Source organism: Chrysochloris asiatica, unplaced genomic scaffold (genome assembly GCF_000296735.1).
Source record: "Chrysochloris asiatica unplaced genomic scaffold, ChrAsi1.0 scaffold00009, whole genome shotgun sequence".
Lineage (NCBI taxonomy): Eukaryota > Metazoa > Chordata > Mammalia > Afrosoricida > Chrysochloridae > Chrysochloris > Chrysochloris asiatica.
Genome location: NW_006408527.1, coordinates 28,277,520 through 28,301,266, shown reverse-complemented (window position 1 = coordinate 28,301,266; position 23,747 = coordinate 28,277,520). Strand labels below are relative to the sequence as shown.

Below are 23,747 nucleotides of genomic sequence, written 5' to 3'. Positions count from 1 at the left end.
CCCACAGCGTGAAACCTGAACTCCATTCTTTTAGTAGTTCCTGGTAATTTCAATATTCTCCTCCAACACCATAACTCAAATGCATCGATTCTTCTATGGTCTTCCTTATTCACTGTCCAACCTTCACATGCACTTGGGTCAGTTGCACCTTAATCCTCAGACTGACATCTTTGCTGTTTAACAGTTTAAAGAAGTTTGTGCAGCAGCTTTGCCTAATACAATCATTTGATTTCTGACTGCTGCTTCCATGAGCTTCCATGGCTGATCCAAGCAAAATGAAGTCTTTGACTACTTCAAAATCTTATCTCCATTTACCTTGATGCCATTTATTGGTCTAGTGGTGAATATTTTTGTTTTCTTTACATTGGGATGCAACCCATACTGTAAGCTGTGGTATTTGATCTTGGTCAGTAAATACTTTACATCCTCTTCATTTCCAGCAAGCAAGGTTTCATTATGTGCATATCGCAAGTTGTTTATGAGTCTTCCTCCAATTCAAATGCCATGTGTTCTTCATATAATCCAGCTTCTCAGATGGTTTGCTCAGCATACAAATAGAATGTTTTTGTTGTTAAGTGCCATTGAGTCAATTCCAACCCATAGCAACCCTGTATCGGGCTTCCAGGGAGCAGCTGGTGAGCTTGAACCGCTGACCTTGCAGTTCAAATGACTTTGCAGTCATGCATTAGCCCACAGCGCCATCAACAGTTTAACTATGTTGAAATAATACAACCCTGGTGTATAACTTACCTAATTTTAAACTATTCAGTGTTCCCTTGTTCTGTTCGAACAACTAACTACATCTTGGTCTATGTACAGGTTCCTCACATGCACAATTAAGTGTTCCAGAATACTTATTCTGCACAATTTAGTCCATAGTTCGTAATGATCCACGCAACTGAAAGTCTTTGCATAGTCAATAAAACACAGAAAAATATCTTTCTGATAACCACTGTTTTCCGGCAAGATCTATCTGACGTCAGCAATGAAGTCTCTCCTTCCATCTTGAAACTCTGGAAGTTCTTTGTCAATGTACTGTGATAGCAGTTTTTGAATTATCTTTAGCAAAAATTTACATGCAGGGGATATTAATGATTTATGATTTCCACATTTCATTGGGTCACTTCTCTTTGGAATGGGCATACATATGGATCTCTTCCAATTAGTTGACCAGGTAGCTGTATACCAAATTTCTTGGTCTAGATGATTGTTTCCAGTGCTCCACCAGTTTGTTGAAAATTTTCAAATTGTATTCCATCAATTCCTGGAGCTTTGTTCTTTGCCAATGCCTTCAATGCACCTCTGATTTCTTCTTTTCAGTATAATCGGCTCTTGATCATATGCTAACTCTTGGAATGGCTCAACATCGACCATTTCTTTTTGGTACAGGGACTCCATATATTCCTTCCATCTGCTTTTGATGCTTTCTGCATTATCCAATATTTTGCCAATGTGCGTAAGTTGAATAGTTGGTTGTATTAACTGGTCTTCCTTGTAGGCTATGGATATTATCCTATCACAGACAGTGCTGGACTTCAAGACAGATCTTGAAATTTTCTTTTTGATGATGAATGTGACACCATTCTTCTTGAATTTGTTGTTCCAGACATAGAAAGCATATGCCAAACACAAAGTGGCCAATACCAGTTCATTTTAGCTCACTAATGCCTAGGATATCTATCCTTGGCTAGATTCATACCTCATACATTCTGCTTTCTGATTAACAATGTATGTTTTAGCTGTTTCTCCTCATTTTCAGTTGTACATATCAGCAAATGAATGTCCTGAAACCTATAGTCTATTTGCATCATCACAGTCAACTCTATGTTGAGGAGGGAGCTCTTTCTCAGTAGTATATTGAGTGCCTTTCAACCTGAGGGATTCATTTTCTGGCACTGTATCTAACGATATTCTGGTGCTCTTCATCATGCTTCGATATACAAAATTCTGGTGCTATCCAACAAAGTTCCACGGCTACTCATAAGACTTTCAGGACTAAATATCTGAAAGTAGTCTGTCTCTCCTTCTTAGTCTGGAAGCTCAGCTGAAACCTGCCCACCATTGGTGATCCTGATGGTACATAAAATACCGGTGACATAACTTCCAGAATCACAGCAACATGTAAGCTACTGTCCAACAAACTGACAGACCAGTGGTAGATTGTTTAGTTAGACAGAAAAAATAAGGATCACTTGCTCACAATTATGTGTAAAGCTATTAAGATTCCTGAGTTCTAATGTAAAGTCAGAACAAATCTAATATTTTTGCACATCAACCACTACCCTGCTTAGAGACTAGCCATAAAACAAACATTTTTTATATGTTCTTTACCTTCCTAAAAGTATAATTATTCATCTGAAATCATGACTCTTCAAATACCCACTAAAAATAATTAGCTTTTAATCTGCTAAACCCTTCAATATTGCAACTAGAGACTTGAATTTTTTCTTCAATTTTCAGCCTGAGAAACATCAAGAGTGTTCTTTGCACTTTTCATTATAATAATTTAGTTTTTTAAGCAAACTTTTGAAAGCTTCTGTTCAGCTTTTCAGCTCTCTTACTTCATTATTTCTTTCATTTGCTTTAGTTATTCTTAAAAACAAAAAGGAAAAAAAAAAAAAAGGACAACACAGGAAACATCAAAAGAAGATGGGAGGAATATACAAAGTCATTGTATCAAAAAGAATCATTTGGCATTAAACCATTTCATGAGGTAGCATGTGCTCAAGAACCGATGGTACTCAAGAAAGAAGTCCAGGTTTCACTGAGGACACTAGTGAAATACAAAGCCCTAGGAATACATGAAATACCAATTGAAATGTTTCAGCACAGGACGTGTTCTCTCATCCATGCCAACAAATTCGTTAAGATGACTACCTGGCCAACAAATTCGTTAATATGACTGGTACAGATCCGTATTTCTGCCCATTCAAAAGTAAGATAATACAACAAAAGGAAAAAATTATCAAACAATATCGTTAGTATTAAATGCAAGCAAAAGTATGCTAAAGAGAGTTAAAAAAAAAAACACAGATACAATAGTACATTAGTAGGAAACTGAGAAAATTCAAGCTGGATTCAAAAGAGAATAAGGAACAAATGATATCATGGATGATAGATGGATCTTGGTTAAGAACACCAGAGAGATGTTTATCTGTGTTTACCTATTTTATTAAGGGCTTTTGAGTGTAAATCACACAAATTATGAAGAACATTGAAGAGTACAGAAATTCCAGGACACATAATTGTGTTCATGTGGAACCTGTACATACATAAGAGGTTCAATCTGAACAGTGGAATACTGCATTGTTTAAAATCAAGATAGGTAAGTCAGTGTTGTATTCGTTTATTGTATTTATTCAATCGGTATGCTGAGCAAATTATCCAAGAACTGCACTACCGGAAGAAGGAGGCAGCATCAGGATTCGAGGACGGCTCATGAACAACCTGTGATGTGTGGATGACACAACCTTGCTTATTGAAAGCATAAAGGACTTGAAGCACTTACTGATAAACATTAAAGATGATAGTCTTGAGTCTGTATTGTATCTCAACATAAAGAAAACAAAAATCGTTACAACTAGACCAGTAAGCAACATCAAGATAAACAGAAAATATTGAAGATGTTAATGATTTTGTTTTTCTTGATGCCCAAGCAAGCAGCAGTCAAGAAATCAAATGAGTATTGTATTGGGACTATCTGCTGCAAAATACCACTTTTAAATAACTTTGAGGACTAAGGTACACCTGGATCCAAGATCTGGTATTTTCAATTGTCTCATATAAATGCAAAATCTGGCCATTGAATATGGGAGACCGAAAAAGCATTGATTCCTTTTTGGATTATGGTGTCCTGAAAAAAGGACAGTCAAAATTCTTCCTAGAAGTAAAGTTGGTGAAACTTGGTCTCACATACTTTGGGCATGTTCTCAGGTGGGACCAGTCTCTGGAGAAGAACATCATACTTGATAAAGCAGGAGATGAGCTAAAGGAGGAAGACTTTCAATGAGATAGACTGGCACATTGGCAGCAACAAGGAGCTCAAATGTACTAATGATTGTGAGGATAGCAAAGGACTAGGCAGTGTGTCCATCTGTTGTTATGAGTCAGAACCAACTTGATGGGACCTAATAACAACTGTTCAAAGCAATACAACAGGTTTTTTTTTTAAAGTATATGAAAGTCATATTTTATACGTCCTTTATAAGTGCTATAATTTCACCAAATTTTAAGACCCAGAATCAGAGTATAACTAAATCACCATGAGTATTTTATTTTCTGTTTACATTAGTCTTTAAAAGTATTATTATGTTAACCATATGAGGACATACTTGAAGACTGGAAAAGATATATTTTAACCCATACTAAGTACAGCTGAATTAGTCAGAACAAGGCTAGTTAACACAACGCATCAGGTATAATTTTTCCAGAGAGGAAGAACAACACAAGATAAATCACAAGGTCTTCTAAGATCTTGTGACAAACAAATAATATGGAAGGAACATAATGGTGTGAAGGTGTTATAACATCACTACTATGGAAAGTGGAGACTAAGCATAAATTTAGATACTTTTATGTTGGGGTGGTTTTGAATAGCGCTGCAGTTTGTAATCATTATTCAAAAGATTGCTTAAACAGAAAATATACTCCAAGTGATAAAGTATTTAAAAGAGTCAAATTTACCATTTCCCAGAGGACTGCAGTGAATATTAAATAAAAACAGTGAAAGAAGTAATTATTTTTCCAATTTAATAGTGATTTTTTTTTTTAAGAATCCAGTGCTCTTTTAACTCACCAGTGCTAGGGTGGTCTGATTTCTCAAATATTGCTCACTGGCAATAAATATCTCTTGATTCTTATAGAATATGAGAGAAGAAAAAAAATATTTTACTTTGTTGGGAGAAGCTTATATAACAGTTTGCTGTGTACTTGAGACAAACACATATAGCCACAATGTACCATGAAAATACTTGTAATATTAATTATAAATGTTATCTGAAAAGCTAATTTGCCAAATACTACACTAAGAAAATCTGAAAGAAAAGATTTCCATACTGCAAAAATATAAAATATTGTACAAAATAAAAATTTGCATTAGATATTAACTTTTCATAGAATCTTTTCTGTGTTAGTTTAATGGCTATAATGTCAGGTCTTGAAACATTTATGGGAACTGGGTTCATGAAATATGAAGATATAAGAAAATCATAATAATATTTCTCTTAGGACTTGCAACATTTTTCTACTGGAAATTCTTCAAATAAAACTTAAGAAACAATTTTCTAATAACTTGTGGGGAAACAAAAATACTATGATCACCAATGTAATGTGGCATCATTAAATTACAAACTCTACTCATAGTTGAAGATAAATTCTAATTCCAGTTTTGCAACTCATTAACAGTACAGCACTGGACATCTTACTTTCATAGTCTATTGCTGAAATCAAATGAAATTATTGCATGAACTATACACAAACATAAAGTACTATTTTATCAATTCTTTTTCTCAAAAAATCTTTTTATTGTGAATTGAGCAAAGGTTTACAGAGAAGATAATCAGTTTTACATTCAGCAAATCATGCACTTTTTTTCATTTCAGTGATTGCAATCCCCTCCAAACACCAACAATCATCACACTTCATCCTCGTGGTTCTTGTTTCCACTCCACCCACTTTCCCATTCCTTCTCAAGTTTGTCCTTAGGTAAATGTTTCCCTTTTGATCTTGAATGATTGACCATTCCATGGTGAGCATACCTAACTAATGTTGTTGTTTCCCCTATATACCTATCTACTGCTGACTGAAAATTAGACCATGAGGGTGAGTTCCATTCCAGACCTGAAGGGTGGTAGAGGGCCATTGTCTCAGATTCCTCCAGTCTCTTTCTGAACTGTAAGCTCGGTCTTGTTTTTACAATTATGAGTTTTGTTCTACATTTTCTCCCACTCTATCCAGGACCTGCTAATCTTATAAATTCTTAAGACTTTGTAGTTTGAGAACAGGTTCACTAGGTTCAAAAGCTATCAAAGCCAATTGATTCAAAGGACTAGAAGTAAGACTTAAATGTGGTATTATCATACACAGATATAAAAGTCACTACAATTCCTTAAACAATATCATCTCAGCAACAATATAAGATATCTTCTCCACATATTTATAGCTTAAGATTTGGCAACTTCAATTCATTAACAACTGCCACTCAATAGCTCTTCCTGTCATGTCTACATACATAATTATTATAATTGCAAAACAACTTTGGGATTCTCTCTAAAGAGGTGACTCAATTTCTCAATTAGAGAAAAAAAGGATCATTAAAAAAAGATTCTCTTTCCTAACATAACATTTTTTAGTGACTGTGAGTCAAACCAAAATCTTCTAGTTCACTGCCCTTTCTATTTTACCATAAAGGTTTTCTATGTGCACAGATAAATTAGGTAAAGAAGTCTAGAATTCTATGATTTACAATTCTATTTATAAAGTTTAAATATTTCAATCTCCAGCATTTTTAACATGCATCTGTGTACGAGATTTATGTACTTCTGAGCTAATAGAATACTAAAATTTAAAGAGTGTGTTTTTATTTCTCATTAACAATTTACAACAAGTATCTCAATCATCTTAGCGCCTACACTTTCCTTAATGCTTTAACAAAATCAGTTTACAAATAAAACTCTCAAAGAAAATAACTTCTTTCTAGAAAATGCAACAAAGTTTTTCTTCATTTTCATTGGCCCTTTTCTTTAGAGTTTATGCTGCATTTCCATTAACCATTAACCTTGTATGTTGGCTTCCATGACCTATAAGTCTGAGGTTTCTACTTGACTGCTCCTCCTCATTCTTCCACTGGCTCACCTTTTTCTTCCATACAGCTGATTAGGGCAATTCCAAAATTTTAGGTGTTAACCTTCTGCCCTATGCTATATATACCCTGTCCTTGAAACAGCTCGATTATTCCTACAACTAAATGATTTCCAAATTTGCACTGAAAATTCCAGGGGATGTATCCTTAGCTCTCCTGCCGTCAATCTCCAAATGACTCCTAAACATGAAAACACAGACATAATGCAGGAAAGAAGTTCCCAGAAGAGAAAAACAGTTTAAGCTGTTATGACAATAGGTTTCACAAAAGAGGAAAATGAGCTAGGTGTAGACAAAAGATGAATATCCTACTACGAGTTATTATTTAAAAAAAAAAAAAAGGTATATGAGAAGCATATAGTTCATTCAAGATACTGAACAGTATAATGGAATCAGAACAGATAATCAATTTAAGGGGGAATTTAAAATATGTCAAAAGAATAAAAAGTTGGATTGAGGCTAAGAAGTAGATAGTCTTAAAAATCTAGCCAAGAATTTGAACAAACGCTATACAAAAGGTGGCGCCACAAAACGTTTTCAGCAGGAAATTTTATGACATTTAAGGAAGATTAATCTGACAGTCCTTTGCATAGAGGACTGAAATAGTCTCTATGCTAGCAACTACTGGGAGCACTAAACATCTGAACTAGGGTGCTGACAATGGGAATTCAAAGACTAGGATGATATAAGAGAAAATGTTGTTGTTGTTAAGCGACGTCAAGTCGATTCCGACCCATAGCAAGCAACCCTATACAGGGTTTCCGAGGCTGTAAATCTTTATGGGAGCAGAAAGCCTCATCTTTCTCCCGTGGAACTGCTGGTAGTTTCAAACTGCTGACCTTAAGGTTCGCAGCCCGATTTATAACCACTACGCTACCAGAGCTCCTTGTAAGAGACTGTATTTCTAAGTAAAATCAAATTACAGAGGAAAATTTAGCTAACAAGTTATTACCAAAGAAACAATGTGATCAGGATAACAATTTCTGTATTTAGCAAAAACACAAAAGACCTATTAATACTATGACATACATTCCAACTTAGTTTTCTTTTTAAAAAGTCCTCTTGGATCATTACATTTTTTTTCTTCTTTCTTGGAACAGAAGTTTATTATTCCTTTTGAGTAAAAGGAATAATCAAAATCAAGATGAATAAATTGCAACATTCTCTTCAGTATACTAAACTAATGAAGATGAATAAATCACTTACCTTATATCATCCTGAACTTTAAATATTTACAAAACCAAATATTTACAAAACCAAATTTTATCAGTCTGTTTTTATACAAAAGTAACAGAGTTCACTGAAAGCTTCATTACTAAATAATCAATTCCACTCATTGCATGCTTGCTGTTTTGACAAATTTTAATCATATTTCCAGTGTTTTGTAATTACACTATAATGTGTTTTGAATCAATGGGAAAGAAGAAGAGACTGCACTAAAAATTTAATTAGACAGTTACATGGAGTGTGGTACTATAGGATAAGCACTGGACCACAAGGTCGGTTTGAACCACAAGGTCAGTGGTTCAAACTCACAAGTTACTCCTAGAAAACCCTATAAAGGGTCACTATGTGCCAGAACAAACTTGATGGCACTTAACAACAATAAGAACATATGTTACATGGGAGTGCAGAGGCTCTGTAAGAATTTGAGCCCATCAGCAGCTCCACGGGAGAAAGCTGAGGCTTTCTGCTCCCAAAGATATCAGTCTCAGACCTTTACAGGGTCGGATGCTATGAGCCAGAATTGATGCAATGGTAGTTAATAACAATATGTTATACGCCATTTTCAATTCTCATTAAGTATTGTTACATTTTTTATTTATTATGCAACAATTTTAAAAATGTCCCTGAAGGAAAAGTGGCAAGATGGCAGACTACGCAGAAAGGCTGTAGGGAATCTCTCAACAAAGACAAGCAAACCAAGTGAAACAGATGCAACTGACAATCCTGGAGCTCTGAGCTACAGATGAAAGGATAAAGAAATGGACTGAGTACTTCCTAAGAAAGACAGCTGAGTAGATGCAGTAAAACAAGGAAAGACAGATGACCAGTGCCACCAACTAGACACGGAGCAACCATCTTGAGTTGTGAGACAATTCAGAGACAATAAAACATATTGGCATTGCAAAAACATACCTGTGGCTCACAGAGATAAAGGTGCAATTATTTTTCCTGTTCCCCATACTTGCTGGTGACCGGAGGTGAGGCCAGCCCCTACCAGAATACATCCCCAGGGAAGTTCCCACTCTACCGGTGGTCTGAGTCACATAGAGGTGCTCACAGCAGTTGTGAGTCCCATTAAAGGGATGGGGGGTAGCTATCAGCATTAACGTCATTCAGGCATACCCCTTTCTAAATCTGCAGAGTCAGCCCTGGTCTAGCACTCATGAAGCAGCTGAACAGACATGTAGGGGAGGGAAAAAAAAAAAAAAAAGACTGATGATTCTGGCCAGCCAGGCACACTGTGGCTATCGCTAATTATTGCGGTGACAATAAAGGCAAGAGAGCAGTAAGAGGAACAGAGGCATAGCAATTCCTGGTGGAGATAAAGGGGAAAAATTTTGTTTTTCTTGTATTTCACATTACTCTGGTGACCAGAGGTGTGGCCAGCCCTAACCTGCCATAAGCTCATGCTCTCTAGACTGTTGAAAACTCTCATCCAAGTGCATTGGGAGCTAGCAGCACCTACCCCGGCACCTGGAATCAGCTGTGGCCCATTCCAGACCAGCAAAGCCAGCTCTGGTCAGCCCTGGACTAGAAGGATCTCTTGCTCTTGGCTCCCCTCTAGGATGGAAACACTTGGATCCCCCAGATGATTTGGGAACTAAACAAACTACTTATGTACTGGGTGCCCAGAACAGGCACCACCAAGCTCTAAAGGAACTACATCTATGGTTGGTTGAATGTTACTGTCTCATTCCTTATATATCCACGATGTGAGGTCCCAGAATTTTCTCCTCTCTGGTCTGGCACCTGCCCTGGTTTTACTCCTTTCACTGTTTCTGTTACCTTTCATTTTTGCTTCTTTGTATTTCTGCTTCTCTTTTCTAAGCACTGCTTCTTCTTCTTTTTTTTTTTTTTTTAATTTTTACTACTTCCTAGTCACTTTGCCTTTTATTCATTTGTCTCCCAAATAGTATTTGGTTCATCTTCTTTCCTTTTATTTTTCTCTTTTTTACTATTTTATTGTCCTTTCTCTTTTCTCTGTTTGGATTTTGTGTTCTTTTTCTATTTGTGACCCACTTTTTCCCCCTTCTTCTTTAATACCTTCTTTTTGCTATTGTTTTCTTGTTTTTCTTCTCTCTTGTGTGTGTGTTTTCTCTTCTTGCCTCACCCAATAGAAGACAGCAATTATGGCCATACACCCAGCCACAGTTGTACCCTCTGAAACCCCACTCATTGGACAAGAGTCATCACCAGCTGCTACACATCAGATCAATGACAATAACCAACATCACCTAAATCCATCATGAAATGAACTGCATGAAGAGAAAGTAAAGAACATAATGCATAAGCACATCTCCTGATCACAGCCATCAGGAAGAAGTTGGTGAGTGCCTAAGAATACACCACCATGTAATCTTCAACTTAATACAAATAAAACAGCACCATAATGTCTCAAAACTGGCAGACAATTTCTGTTCACATGAAGAAACAAGACAGAGTAGCTCAAAAGATGGCAAAGAGGCAGAACTAGAAGTCATTTGTGAGGAAGGAAATGCATTTGAATTACCTTGAAAAAATTTCAAGAGAATAAATATTTATTGTTGTTGGTAAGTGCTGCTGAGTTGGTTCTGACTAACAGCAACTCTTATAGGGTTTCTGAGGAGCAGCTAATGTGTTTGAACTTCCAACTGTGTGGTCCAAACTGTCTTTGAAGTCCAGAGTTTATCCTACAGCACCTGCAGCATCACCTCTAAATGACTGATACTGATATCAGTACAGGAAAACACGGAAGAATTCAGCAAATCACTACAGGGACACTCAAACGAAATACATAAAGGATTGGAGGCAATATAAAACATACAAAACATACAAACAGAAACCAGAAAATTAATACTAAGATTTCAGAAATGTACAATCCACTGGAAGGGCAAAGGAATAGATTTGAATCAATGGAGACCCAAATTAGTGAGCTTGAAAGTAGATCTCTCAATACTAGTAAGCTCTAAGAACAATCTTTAAAAAGGATGAAATGATATAAAGAAAGCGTAAGATTCATGTGTAACAACATAAAGAGGAATAACTTACAGTTGATCAGAATTACAGAATGGGAACAGGCAACGGAAAGCAGAGAAGATAGTTGAAGAGCTATTGGAAGAAAAATTTCCTAACATCATGAAAAATGAGAAGATAAGCATTCAAGAATCTGAAAGACAAACAAACAGGATACACCTCAAAAGAAAATCACCGAGACATATCATAAATCAAGCTTTCCAAAATCAAAGATAAGGAAAGAATCCCGAAAACAGCTCCAGAACAACAAAAAGTTACCTACAAAGGAGAATCAATAAGTTTAAGCTCTGATTTCTCAGCAGAAACCATGCAGACTAGAAAGCAATGGGAAGACATAATCAAACTCTGAAAGAAAACAATTGCCAACCAAGAATTATATACCCAGTAAAACTGCCCCTTGAATACAATGATGAAATTAGCAAATTTTCAGATAAACAAATTTAAGGAATTTTTAAACCCAGGCCAATTTTATAAAAAATACTAAAGGGAGTCCTTTGAGAACTGACAACAGCAGACAGCAACCCAAGACTGACACACAAGGCATCACTACCCAAAAATTCAATCCAGATATAGAAGTATCCAAAGTAAAACAAAACCACAAGACTGAAAAGTGGGCATCAGTGACATCAATTTACAACAACGGCAAATACGGAAAAAAAAAAAAGAGAAAAAAGGATAGTTACAGAACTTCCAAATGGTGAGGAAGTCAAGTAGATTTCAAGATAAAAGCCAACTGTTTTATACTGGGAAAGAAACTAATAAATTGCAGGGTAACCTCAAAGAAAATTAATACACCTTCACATCAAATTAAAATTGGAAAACCATGAATATTTTTGTAAACATTAAAATAACAGCAATGAAGAAACTGACAAGAAAATACACAAACAAAATGAATTCAGCACAAAAATGTGTGTGTGTGTGTGTGGCGGGGGCAAACAAAAAACAGCAGGACCAGCAAAAACACACACACACACACAGAAAAATGACTGCAATCAATTCATAATAATCAATAATTATACTGAACATCAGTGGATTGAGTGCACCAGAGTCAAGAGACAGAAAGTAGCAGAATGAATAAGAAAACAGGATTCTTCAAGATGCTGTCTAGAAGAGACATATCTTACACACAAAGTCAAAAATAGATTAAAAATCAAAAGCTGAGAAAATACATATAAAGCTAATGGCAATGAAAAATGAGCAGGAGTGGCTACATTAATTTCTGACAAAATAGATTTTAAGTCAAAAAACAGTATAAGAGACAAAGAAGGACACTACCTCATGATTAAAAGGCCAATTGAAAAAGACTATATAATCATAATAAATAAATATGCTCCCAAAGAAAGAGCCTCAAAATACATAAATCAAGCCCTAATAGAACTGAAGAAAGAAAAAGACAACTTTATAATAACAGCTGTTATTGTGTTGTTGTTAAGAGCTATTGAGTTTCAGTTCTGACTCATAAAGATCTGGTATAGAGTTTTCAAGGAGAAGCAGGTGGGTTTGAACCAAGGGCCTTGTGGTTTGCAGTCTAGGACTGATCCTACAGCATCATATCTTAGTAAGGGATTTTAATATACCTCTTTTGATGAAGGACAGAACAACTAGAAAGAAACTCAACAAAGACACAGAAAACAAAAAACACAAACAATTTGACCTCATCGATTTACACAGAGCACCTCCACTCAACAGTAGCACAATACGCATTCTTTTCCAATGTACAGGAAACATTCTCCAGAATATGTTAGGCAATAAAGCAAACCTCAAGATATTTTAAAATCTTCAAAATAATTCAAAGTATCTTTTCAGACCACAATGCTATAAAATATAAAATGAACAATAGGAAGATCAAGAAAACAAAATCAAACACATGGAAATTGAATAACACCCTGCTTAAAAGCTACTGAGCAAAAGAACAAATAAAAATTTGAATAAAAAATTTCCTTGAAGCAAATGAGAATAAAAACACAACAAGCTAAAACCTTTGGGGCACAGCAAATCAGTGCTTAGAAGGCAATTTAAATGCACACATCCAAAAAATGAAAAAGAATCAAAATCAATACATTAACACAACATCTCCTATAACTGGAAAAAAACCAACCAAGTAGGCCTATCATCAGCAGAAGAAAAGAATAAGAGCAGAGCAGAAATAAACGAATTAGAAAACTGAAAAGCAATAGAAAGAATCAACTAAACAATAAGCTGGTTCTTTAAAAGGATTAATCTAACAAAAGAAAAGAAGATGCAAACAACATGCATAACATGGGTAATATCACAACAGAACCAAGGGAAATAAAAAGGATAATAACAGAATACTGTGAAGAGTTGTATGGTGCTATGGGTTAATGTGCTGGACTACAAAGTTGGTTTGAATCACAAGGTCAGCAGTTCAAGCTCACCAGCTGCTCCTCAGAACCACTATACAGGGTCACTATGGGTTGGAACTGACTCGGCACTTAACAACAACAACATTAAGAGTTGTATCCAATGAATTTTAAAATCTAGAAGAAATGGATAAAGCTTTAGAAAACCATGACCTATTTAAAGTAACACATAGTGAAGCAGAAAACTTGAACAAATCTATAATAAAAGAAGACTTCATGAGGTAATTTAAAAACTCCCAACTGAAAAAAAAGTTCAGGCCCAGATGGCTTTACTGGTGAATTCTACCAAACATTCAGAGAACAGTTGACACCAATTTTACTCAAACTATCCCAAAATATAAAAAACAATGGAATATTCTGTACTGTATTTTATGAAGTGAGCATAATGATCATACCGAAACCAGTCAAGGACATTACTGAAAAAGAAAATTATAGACCAATGTCCCTCATGAAAACAGATGTTAAAATTCTTATCAAAAACCTAGTCAACAGAATTCAACAACATATCAAAAAACAACAACAATAATACATCATGAACAAGTGTAATTCATTCCAGGAATACAAGGATGGTTCAATATTAGAAAATCAATATAATCCCCCATATAAGGAAAATAACCATATGAATCAATGCGGAAAAGGTGTTTGAAAAATCCAACATTCATTCCTGATTTTTTTTAAAAATCAGCAAAGTAGGAAATGAAGGGAAATTCCTTCACATAGTAAAGAACATATATACAATTCCAACAAAATTATATTACTTGCAATGAAAATCCAAAAGTATTCCCTTTGTGAACAGGAATCAGACAGAGAGGCCCTTAATCACCACTCCTATTCAATATTGTGGAGTCCTGGTGTAGCATTGTAGGGTAAGCACTGGAGCACAAGGTCGATTAGAATCACAAGATCAGCAGTTCAAACTCACTAGCTGTTCCTCAAAAATCCTATAGAGGATTGCTATTAGTCGGAACCTACTCAACAAAACTTAACAACAATCAATATTCAATATTGTGTTGGAAATCTTAGCCATAGCTATAAGGCAAGAAGGATAATTAAAGGCTTCTAAATGTGCTCATGAGGAATCTGTACATGGATCAAGAGGCAGTTGTTCCAACAGAACGTGGAAACTCTGAATGGTTTTAAATTAAGAAAGGTGTGCAACAGGGTTGTATTCTTTCACCATACTTATTCAACCTGTATGCTGAGCAAATAATACGAGAAGCTGGGTTATATGAAGAAAAACATGGCATCAGGATTGGAGGAAGACTCATTAACAACCTGCCATATGCAGGAGATACAACCTTGCTTGCTGAATGTGAAGAGGGCTTAAAATATTTACTGATGAAGATCAAAGAGCACAGCCTTCAGTATGGATTGTATCTCAATGTAAAGAAAACAAAAATCCTCACCACTGGACCAATAAACAACATTCTTATCAACAGAGACAAGATTGAAGTTGTCAAGGACTTCATTCTTCTTGGATCAACTATCAATACTCATGGAAGCAGCAGTCAAGAAATCACATGATGTATCACATTAGGCAAATGTGCTGCACCAGACCTTTTGAAAGTGTTGAAGAGCAAAGATGTCAGCTTAAGGATTGAGATGTGCCTGACCCAAGCCATGGTATTTTCAATAACCTCATATGCATGCAAAAGCTGGACAGTGAATAAGGATGACCATAGACAAATTGATGCTTTTGAGTTACGGTGTTAGAAGAGAATACTGAAAGTACCATTGGCTACAAAAAGAATAAACAGACCTGTGTTGGAAGAAGTGCAGCCAGAATGCTCCTTGGAGGCCAGGATGGCCAGACTTCGTCTCTCATACTTCAGACATATTGTCAGGAGGGACCAGTCACTGGGGAAGGATACCATGTTTGGTAAGGTGGAGGATCAGAGAAAAAGAGGAAGATCCCAGCGAGATGGATTGGCAAAATGGCAGCATCAATAGGCTCAAGCATGGTAACAATTGTGAGGCTGGCCTAGGACTGGGCAGCATTTTGTTTTGTTGTGCTGGTACCGACTCATAGGGTTGCTATGAGTTGGTACCAACTCAATGGCATCTAACAACAACTTATACATAGAACCTCCCAAAGACTCAGCAAGAAAATTACTGGAATTCATTGAAAGATTCAGCAAAGGGCAGGATACAAGATCAATATATAACAATCAGCTGGATTCCTATATACCAATACAGACAGATCTGAAAAGAAAATTAGGAAAACAATACAATTTACAATAGCCACTTAAAAGATGAAATATTTAACATTGTAAAAATTCAAGGTTTTCATATTAAAATAAACATTCTTTGATAGTTCCCAAGGGTGGGAGGGAAGGCAGAGTATGTCACTAGATAAAGGGAGACATGTTAACTCAGGTGATGGGAAGAACAATATACAAGAAGGGGGAGGATAAGATACAGAAAAAATAGGTTGGCAGAAGATTGATGAAGACAGGTGAAAACACAGGGAGGTATGCAAGGGCTAAAAGGTATAAAGATAAATGGTAGTATATACACAGTCTTGGAACAACAGTGTTTTGCAAGTAGATACATGGACAGACACACAGGTTGAATGGATATGAGAGGAAGCGTGGCAGTATACACACAAATATGTAAGAGTTTGAAAAAGGATATTTGTACATAGGTATTTACCTTTCTTGGAAACACATTTATGAATGTGATGGAGCATACAGGTACAAAACGATGACAACTTTTTTGATATTATCAAACATTAAGGCAATGAGTTAATGGACATGGGGGCTCAGGACCATAGTCTTAAGGTACACTGTGGTCAACTGGCATAACATAGATTACCAAGACAATGTTCTATATATCCTACTTTGGTGAGCAGCCTCTGGGATCTTAAAAGCTCATGATCGACCATGTAAGGCGCCACTATTGGTCTCTCCACACAAAAAAGAAAGAAGAGTGATTACTAACTGACTACTTACCACATTTAAATTGACAGGAGTATTTGCCTTTGGTACTGGATGATTATAGAGTGACTTAAGGGTTTCATTCAAATCACTTTCCTAGAGGAAAAATAAGTACATTTCAGAAATGAAATCTAAACCAAGCAAATACAATGGAAACTACCTGATAAAATCAACTATTCTGTCATCTCATATTAAAACTGCTTTTCATAGAAACATTTCAAACAACTATAATTGAAATATTTAAATATAATAAATACTGAAAACATATTCACATAGTTTTATGGTGAAAGGATGTTTCTATTTATTATACATATACTTGACAAAAATTTGTCATTTAAAAACTTAAGTTACTAAAAAATGCTCTTGTTAATTGCCATTGAGTAGGTTCCAACTCATACAACCCTGTACAGATTTTCTGACGAGCAAGTGGTGGGTTTGAACTGCCAACCTTGTGGTTCATAGTCCAGTGCTGATTCTTAATTATTATAAAACACACAGAGGCTAAAGAAGGAATACACTGAAATCATTAAATCCAAAATGCCCAAGATTCAATTAAGATAACCACACAACTTTTTCTCAGGCCACAGTATTATCCCATTTTCAATTTTCATTCTGACATGACAGAAATAATTTAGGAAAGATTATTGTACTAAGATATGCTTATAATGTACAGCTCATGCTAAATATTTTTTCCTAAGTAACTATTGGGTCAGTATTTGATCCACCATACATGTGATTAAATAAAACACATAATAAATGTATAGGATTTGTACCATAGTGTATCCTTGATGTGAAAACTCATTTTTCCTGCATCATAGATACAAATACAATAATAAATATATGAAAGATTGTTTTATAAATAGTTTTATTCTCCTTTTAAACTTTCATTTTGGGAAGAATAAACCAAAGGAAAAAGTAATGGTTCAGGGAAGATAATAATTAATTTTAATATAGTTAGCTATGCCGCACGTGGATTCTCACAATTTCTCTTACCATTAGGGAGCCTTGGCAGCACTGTGGGTTTGGCACTTGGGCGGCTAACCACAAGGTTGGCAGTTCAAACCCACAAGTCATTTCACAGGAAAAAGATGATACTGTCTCAGAAACCTATACAGGGTTGCTAAGAGTCGGAGAAGATTCAATCACAGTGGCTTTGGTATTTTGGGTTCTCTTATGATTTGTGCCTCTATTGATATCAAAACTTACTAAAATAGATCTCTAAATGCTTGAAAAAGCATTCACTCAAACTTGTCTATTTTAAATTTCCTTTAGAATGACCTTAAAAAGGGGGGAGGAGAATATAAAATAAACAATTTATCTTTTAAATATTTAATCAAATGTACCATAGAAAACAGAAGATGATAGTTTCCATCTACGTAAATTTTAAGTAAGCCTAGCTTTTAAAATTCCTCGACTTACTATGGGTTTTTATTGACAGTAAAACTGTTCATAAAACAAAAAACCCACTGCCACTGACTCGATTCCAACTTGTAGTGACCTTACAGAAAGAGCAGAACTGCCCCATAGGGTTTCCAAGGCTGCAAATCTTTACAGGAGCAAACTGCCTTTCACATAGCAGTCAAGCACTTTAACCACTATGCTACCAAGTTAAAAAAAAATTATACTACATAGCAAAAATAGGCTTGTCCTGTGTTGCTCAGATATGCATAATCTAAATGATAAATTCTCTAATTATCCAGTCTAAGTAATCTGTAGCATTGGATTGAAAATTAAAAGAAAAAAAATTACAATTATAAATTTACCTATGGTTATTTAGTAAGTACTGTGATCAAACCACACAGCCCAAATTAAATTATATTGTTGTCATCAATGAACATATTAAGGTAATTAGAGAACATTGTTGAAGATTTTAAATTCTAAAGTGATTATCCTCTCCCCTTTACTAGAGACGCTTAAGACACAATTAACCTGAGTAAGGTAGTGGTGGTGTGCCATGGACTCAGGTCCTACTCACAGCAATCCTGTAAAAGGTTTTCAAGGCTGTAAATCTTTACAGAAGCAAAAAAGTTCACCTCTCCCCGGCAGAACAGCTAGTAGTTTCGAACTGCTTAACTTGACGTTAGCAGCCTGACTCATAACCACTACACTACCAGAACATGGTAAGAATTAAACTAATCTCTGTATACAAAAATATACAGAGTTAACTTTTAAAATTCAGTTATGGATTTTCCATGTCATTACCTCCTTACCCATTACTTTTACTTAATTCTAAAAATAGATATCATATGCATGCAAAAGCTGGACAGTGAATAAGGAAGACCGTAGAAGAAGTGATGCTTTTGAGTTATGGTATTGGAGGAGAATACTGAAAGTGCCATGGGCTGCCTGCCAAAAGAACCAATAATAGATCCGTTTTGGAAGAAGTGCAGCCAGAGTGCTCCTTAGAGGCTAAGATGTCCAAACTTCATCTCTCATACTTTGGAGAAGGATATCATGTTTGGTAAGGTGGAGGGTCAGAGAAGAAGAGGAAGACCTCCAATTAGATGGATTGGCCAGGTGGCAGCATCGATAGACTCAAATGTGGCAACGGTATTGAGGTTGACCCAGGATTGGGCAGTGTTTTGTTCTACTTTGCACAAGGTCGCTATGGGTCGGTACCGACTTGATGATGCCTAACAAAAACAACAACAAAAATAGATATTGTTGCTATTAAGTGCCATGGAGTCAGTTCTGATTCATAGTGATCCTATATAGGGTTTACTATGAGTGGCTGGTGAGTCTGAACAGCCAACCTTAGGGTTCAAACTGACTTTGTAGTCCAGTGCTTTATGCCACAGCACCATACCAGGAGAGGGAGAAAATTATTTTCTTGGAATTAAATTGAATCAAATAGCAGAACTACCATATTAGTAAATTAAAACCAGTCACATTGCCGTTGACTCAATTCCAGCTCATAACGACCCTGTAGGTCAGAGTAGCACGACCCAATAAGGGTTTCAAGGCTGTCGAGTTTTATAGAAGCACACTGCCACAATTTTCTCCCAGGGAGCAGCTGGTGGATTTGAACTCACACCTTTTGGTTAGCAGTTGGGTGTTTAACTGTTGTGACACCAGGACTCCTTTCTTAGTAAAGTAGCCTTGTGAAAAACATCAAAGTCACCACATTATCAATTCCAAAAAGTCAGTTAATTCCAAAATAAATTTCCATTTTCTTTTTTTTAAGTGAAAAAACAAACAAACAAACAAAACACATAGCTTACCAGTTCCTTAGCCAAGTAATCTGCCAGAGCATTTAAAAGCTTGTAATACACTTCAAACCATGGCAGGTAACTGTAAAAAAAAATCATTTATAAAAAACATATATAATTTAGAATCAAGAAACAATCAGATAAAATAAACAGCAAATTAGTATTATTTCAACTAATTTGATGCTGGAAAGCAAAAAGAACTATATTCATATAAAAAATTTTCAGAAAATGTATCAGAATCCAATTGTTATGTTATAAAAGTTATTCATTATACTTTTCTAGTCTGTCAACAGTACCTAAAATCATGTCATTCCACTTCATTATAATCACTAAGAGTATTCATAGATTAAAAATAAACTATTATAAGAAGATACAATGTATATCTATGTCTTATATATATGTATATATATACAGAAAGGTTTATATCAAGGAAATAGTTTATAATTGTAGAGTCCCAGGTCCCCAGGAGAAGAGACAGTGAGCCTTCCCTGCATGTCCATTATATTGGAAGCAGGTCACAACCCCAAGGAAACATCCTTTCTACTAGATCCACAAATAATTTTAAGAAATAAGACATATTATTTTTAAATTAGATTTGAAATCTGTCTAAATTATTTTAATATTTATTATATGATCCCACTTATCTGAAATATCTAAATTAGGTATGAGTATTAATCAAGTTCATTAGTGGAGGGTAGAAGGAGGAGAAAGGAACACAATATTTAGGGAAGGTGACTGACTTCTGTTAAGGGCGTGGAAAATTGGGAAGTTGTTAATGAACACAAGATGAACATATATAATGTCACAGAACTGAACATGTGATGACTGCTGAAATGGCCAATATTCTGTAATAAAAATTTATATACACATATATAGTAAAAAATTATATACACACTTTTCATACAGAATAGTAAATATTAAAAAACTGTTCAGCATTATTACTAATAAACTAAAATTTTCTCTTCAAAGCATTACTAAAACATTACACTTTCTAACAGAAAGCTATATGGTACTTCCATTACACAAATTTCATTATACAAGAGTACTTAAAATGGATTTTAAATGTTTAACCAAATGAATAACAGCATTCTATTTGCATTTGTTTATATAATGTCTAATTTATTGGTAACTATAAATGATGTCTTTTGAATCAGGAACAACCAAAATTCATGCTAAGAGAAGAACAAGTTAGGCAAACTATAATATAGTACTCAGTAGACTATTATAAACAATAAGTAATGATAAGGAAAATGTCTATGATATTACGAAATATCTACTCATCTTCTGGTTAAATATAGCAGATTGAATACACGCATCACCTCTACACTTTCTAGAAAATCCAAAATGACAGTAAGGTAATAAAAACAGTATAAATGAATGAGGAAAAGGAAAAAATGGAGAAAAAATAGAGGGCAACAGATGTGAATGATTTTTAAAGATGGTACATAAACTGATAACTGACAACAAGAGAGAGAGAGAGGGAAAAAAAGCAAAGTCTTAAACGCTAAAAAAAGGAAACTGGGCAGCAGCCAGTAGACATGCCCCCAATGGGTCCTAAAACACAGTCTTGGGAATCACTTGAAGGAAGAAATACTTCAGGGGTTCCTTTTTCTTGGAGTAAAACTTATCACTGCATAAACGTTTCCAGTTCAGCTGTATTTCCTCCCTCTTAAATATAAATGAACATCTCAACCACCAGGTAGGTATTTGAGAACAGACAGACAGCAAGCAAGTCAAACATAAAAGGAATTCATAAATATAAAAATATGAAGAGTAGAAAGAACTAAAGATAACTAAAAGTTCTCACTAATATCTTTAAGAGCTAAAACAAAGACTGTGATGTTATTTAAAAGAAAGAAAGAGGAGAGAGAGTGAGAGAGACAGAATGAGAGAGAGAGAGAGAAAGAAAGGAAGAAGTGGAAAAGAAAGGAAGGAATGAAAAAAATTAAAATCAGTACCAATTTTAGAAGGTAACTGTTGAAAATCTCCTAAATACTAGAATAAAAAGACAAAGAAACGGATAATGAGAAAAAATATCAGAGCATCAATGTGAACCATCACGTAGCTAATGTTGTTGTTAAGTGCTATCAATTCTGACCCACAGCAACCTTGTATAGGGTTTCCAAAGAGCAGCTGGTGAATTTGAACTGCCAACCTTGTGGTTCACAGTCCAGTTCTTATCCTACAGTACCTCTAAAACAAAAGAGCTAAGAAAGGAACAAAAATTTCTTTTTAAAATTTACTGGAAAATTTCCTACAACTTCAGACATGAGTCTCCAGATTCAAAAGGTCAATAAGTGAATTGTACAATGAACAGGTCAAAACAAAGAATAACTGTGAAATTCCAGAATACAGGATAATGAGAGTTTCCAAAGAGTCAAAACAGGTAAACAGACAAAAGGATCAAATACAAAACGGCATTGACCTTTTAAAAAGAGGTAGTTAAAAATAATTCATGCCTTTAAAATGCAGAGGCATGAATTATTTTACAACAGACAATTCTAGCAATTCAAGTGTGAGGGTAGAATTTAATGGCATTTTCAGTCCTCCCAGGACTCAAACTTTAACTCTTCTATGCTATTCTTGTTGTTGTTGTGTGCCATCCTGTCAGAAGTGACTCCTAGCAACCCTGTATAGATAGGATTTCCGAGGAGAGGCTGCTGGGTTTGAACTGTCTACCTTGTGGTTAGCAGCCCAGTGCTTATTCTTCAGCACCACTCCAGGACTCTATGTTTAAGACTTGACTTTTAGGAAGTCCTGGTGTGGTGCTGCCAGTTAATGTATGAGACTGCAAAGCCATTTGAACTGCAAGGTCAGTGGTTCAAGCTCACCAGCTGCTCCTTGGAAACCCTATACAGGGTCGCTACGGGTCGGAACCAACTCGATGGCACTTAACAAAAACAACACAACTTTTAGGAAGAGTTCTGGTGTGGTACCGTAGGATAAGCACTGGACTGCTAACCACATGGTGGGCAGTTGAAACCCACCAGCTGCTCCTAGGAAACCTTATATAGGGTCACTATGAGTCGGTACTGACTAGACGGCACTTAACAATAACCTTTAGAAAGCTACCAAAGGGTAGCTTCAACAAAAAGACAGATAAAGGCAAGAAATTGGAATACAAGGCACATATTGTTGTACAGTGCCGTCGAATCAGTTCAACTCATAGTGACCATGTATAGGATTTTCAAGAAGCAACTGGAGCGTTTGAACAACCCACCTCATGGTTAGCAGTCCAATGATTATTCTACAGCTCCACACAAGGACTATAGTTGTGGTGGTGGTGTGCCGTGGAGTCAGTTCCAACTCATAGTGACCCTGTAAGTCTTTACAGGAGTAGAAAGTCTCATCTTTCTCCTGCAGAAGAGCTGGTAGTTTCAACCTGCTGACCTTGAGATTAGCAGCCCAACTGGTAACTACTATACAAGGGATACAGAAGACACGAAATCCAGCACTACAGAAAAACAGGTAAATTGGGGGATAAGAGTTATGCTAAAGTATAGAAAACAACCACTCTAGACTGAAACTGAAAGCTTTAAAAGGAGCTGCTGTAACAGAATGTTTACCACAAGTATGGTGGTAAATATGTGCATGAGTCTGGAAATTATGAGATAGGTATTTAATTTCTGAAAGCTTTTGGGAAATCTGAAAATCATAAATTACTATTTGTAAGCTCAATTTCCATATTTATATTATTCAACTCTTCAAGCCCTAGTGCCTAGGTTCTATAATATCTTTCACTTACAAAAGAATAACAGATCTTCAAAACTACCAATCTTATTCCAAAATTATCAACTCAATATAATGGAAATTAGCACATCAAATTTTCTATATTCATATATATTCACTGTAAATCAATGAAACAATTTTCATGAAGAATTTCCTTCTATCAAGGCAAACTATAGTTCCTGGGTGGCTAGGTGCAATTTCTTTCATTCTTGTCACTTCAAACTCATATTTCAACATTCAATAGCCTGAAGAAATTGCCATTTCGAAAAAATGTCAGTGTGTCACGTAGCCAGATAAAATGAGACAATCAATTCAAGAACATTTATCTATTTCTACCCTACTCTCAAGAATCTTTAGATAGGGAATTTTAATCAATTATATGAAACAACAACAAA

General features: G+C 35.5%; 1 protein-coding gene across 1 annotated transcript in view; it reads right to left on the bottom strand.

The window, feature by feature from the left end:
* DENND1B (DENN/MADD domain containing 1B) overlaps positions 1 to 23,747 on the bottom strand; it is a 391,513-nt gene that overhangs the window by 181,323 nt on the left and 186,443 nt on the right. The window contains exons 6-8 of the mRNA XM_006834232.1: positions 19,636 to 19,705; positions 16,430 to 16,510; positions 4,796 to 4,855 (exon numbers count right to left, since the gene is read on the bottom strand). Coding sequence (XP_006834295.1) covers positions 4,796 to 4,855; positions 16,430 to 16,510; positions 19,636 to 19,705 — 211 coding nt within the window. The remainder of the gene's footprint in view (positions 1 to 4,795; positions 4,856 to 16,429; positions 16,511 to 19,635; positions 19,706 to 23,747) is intronic.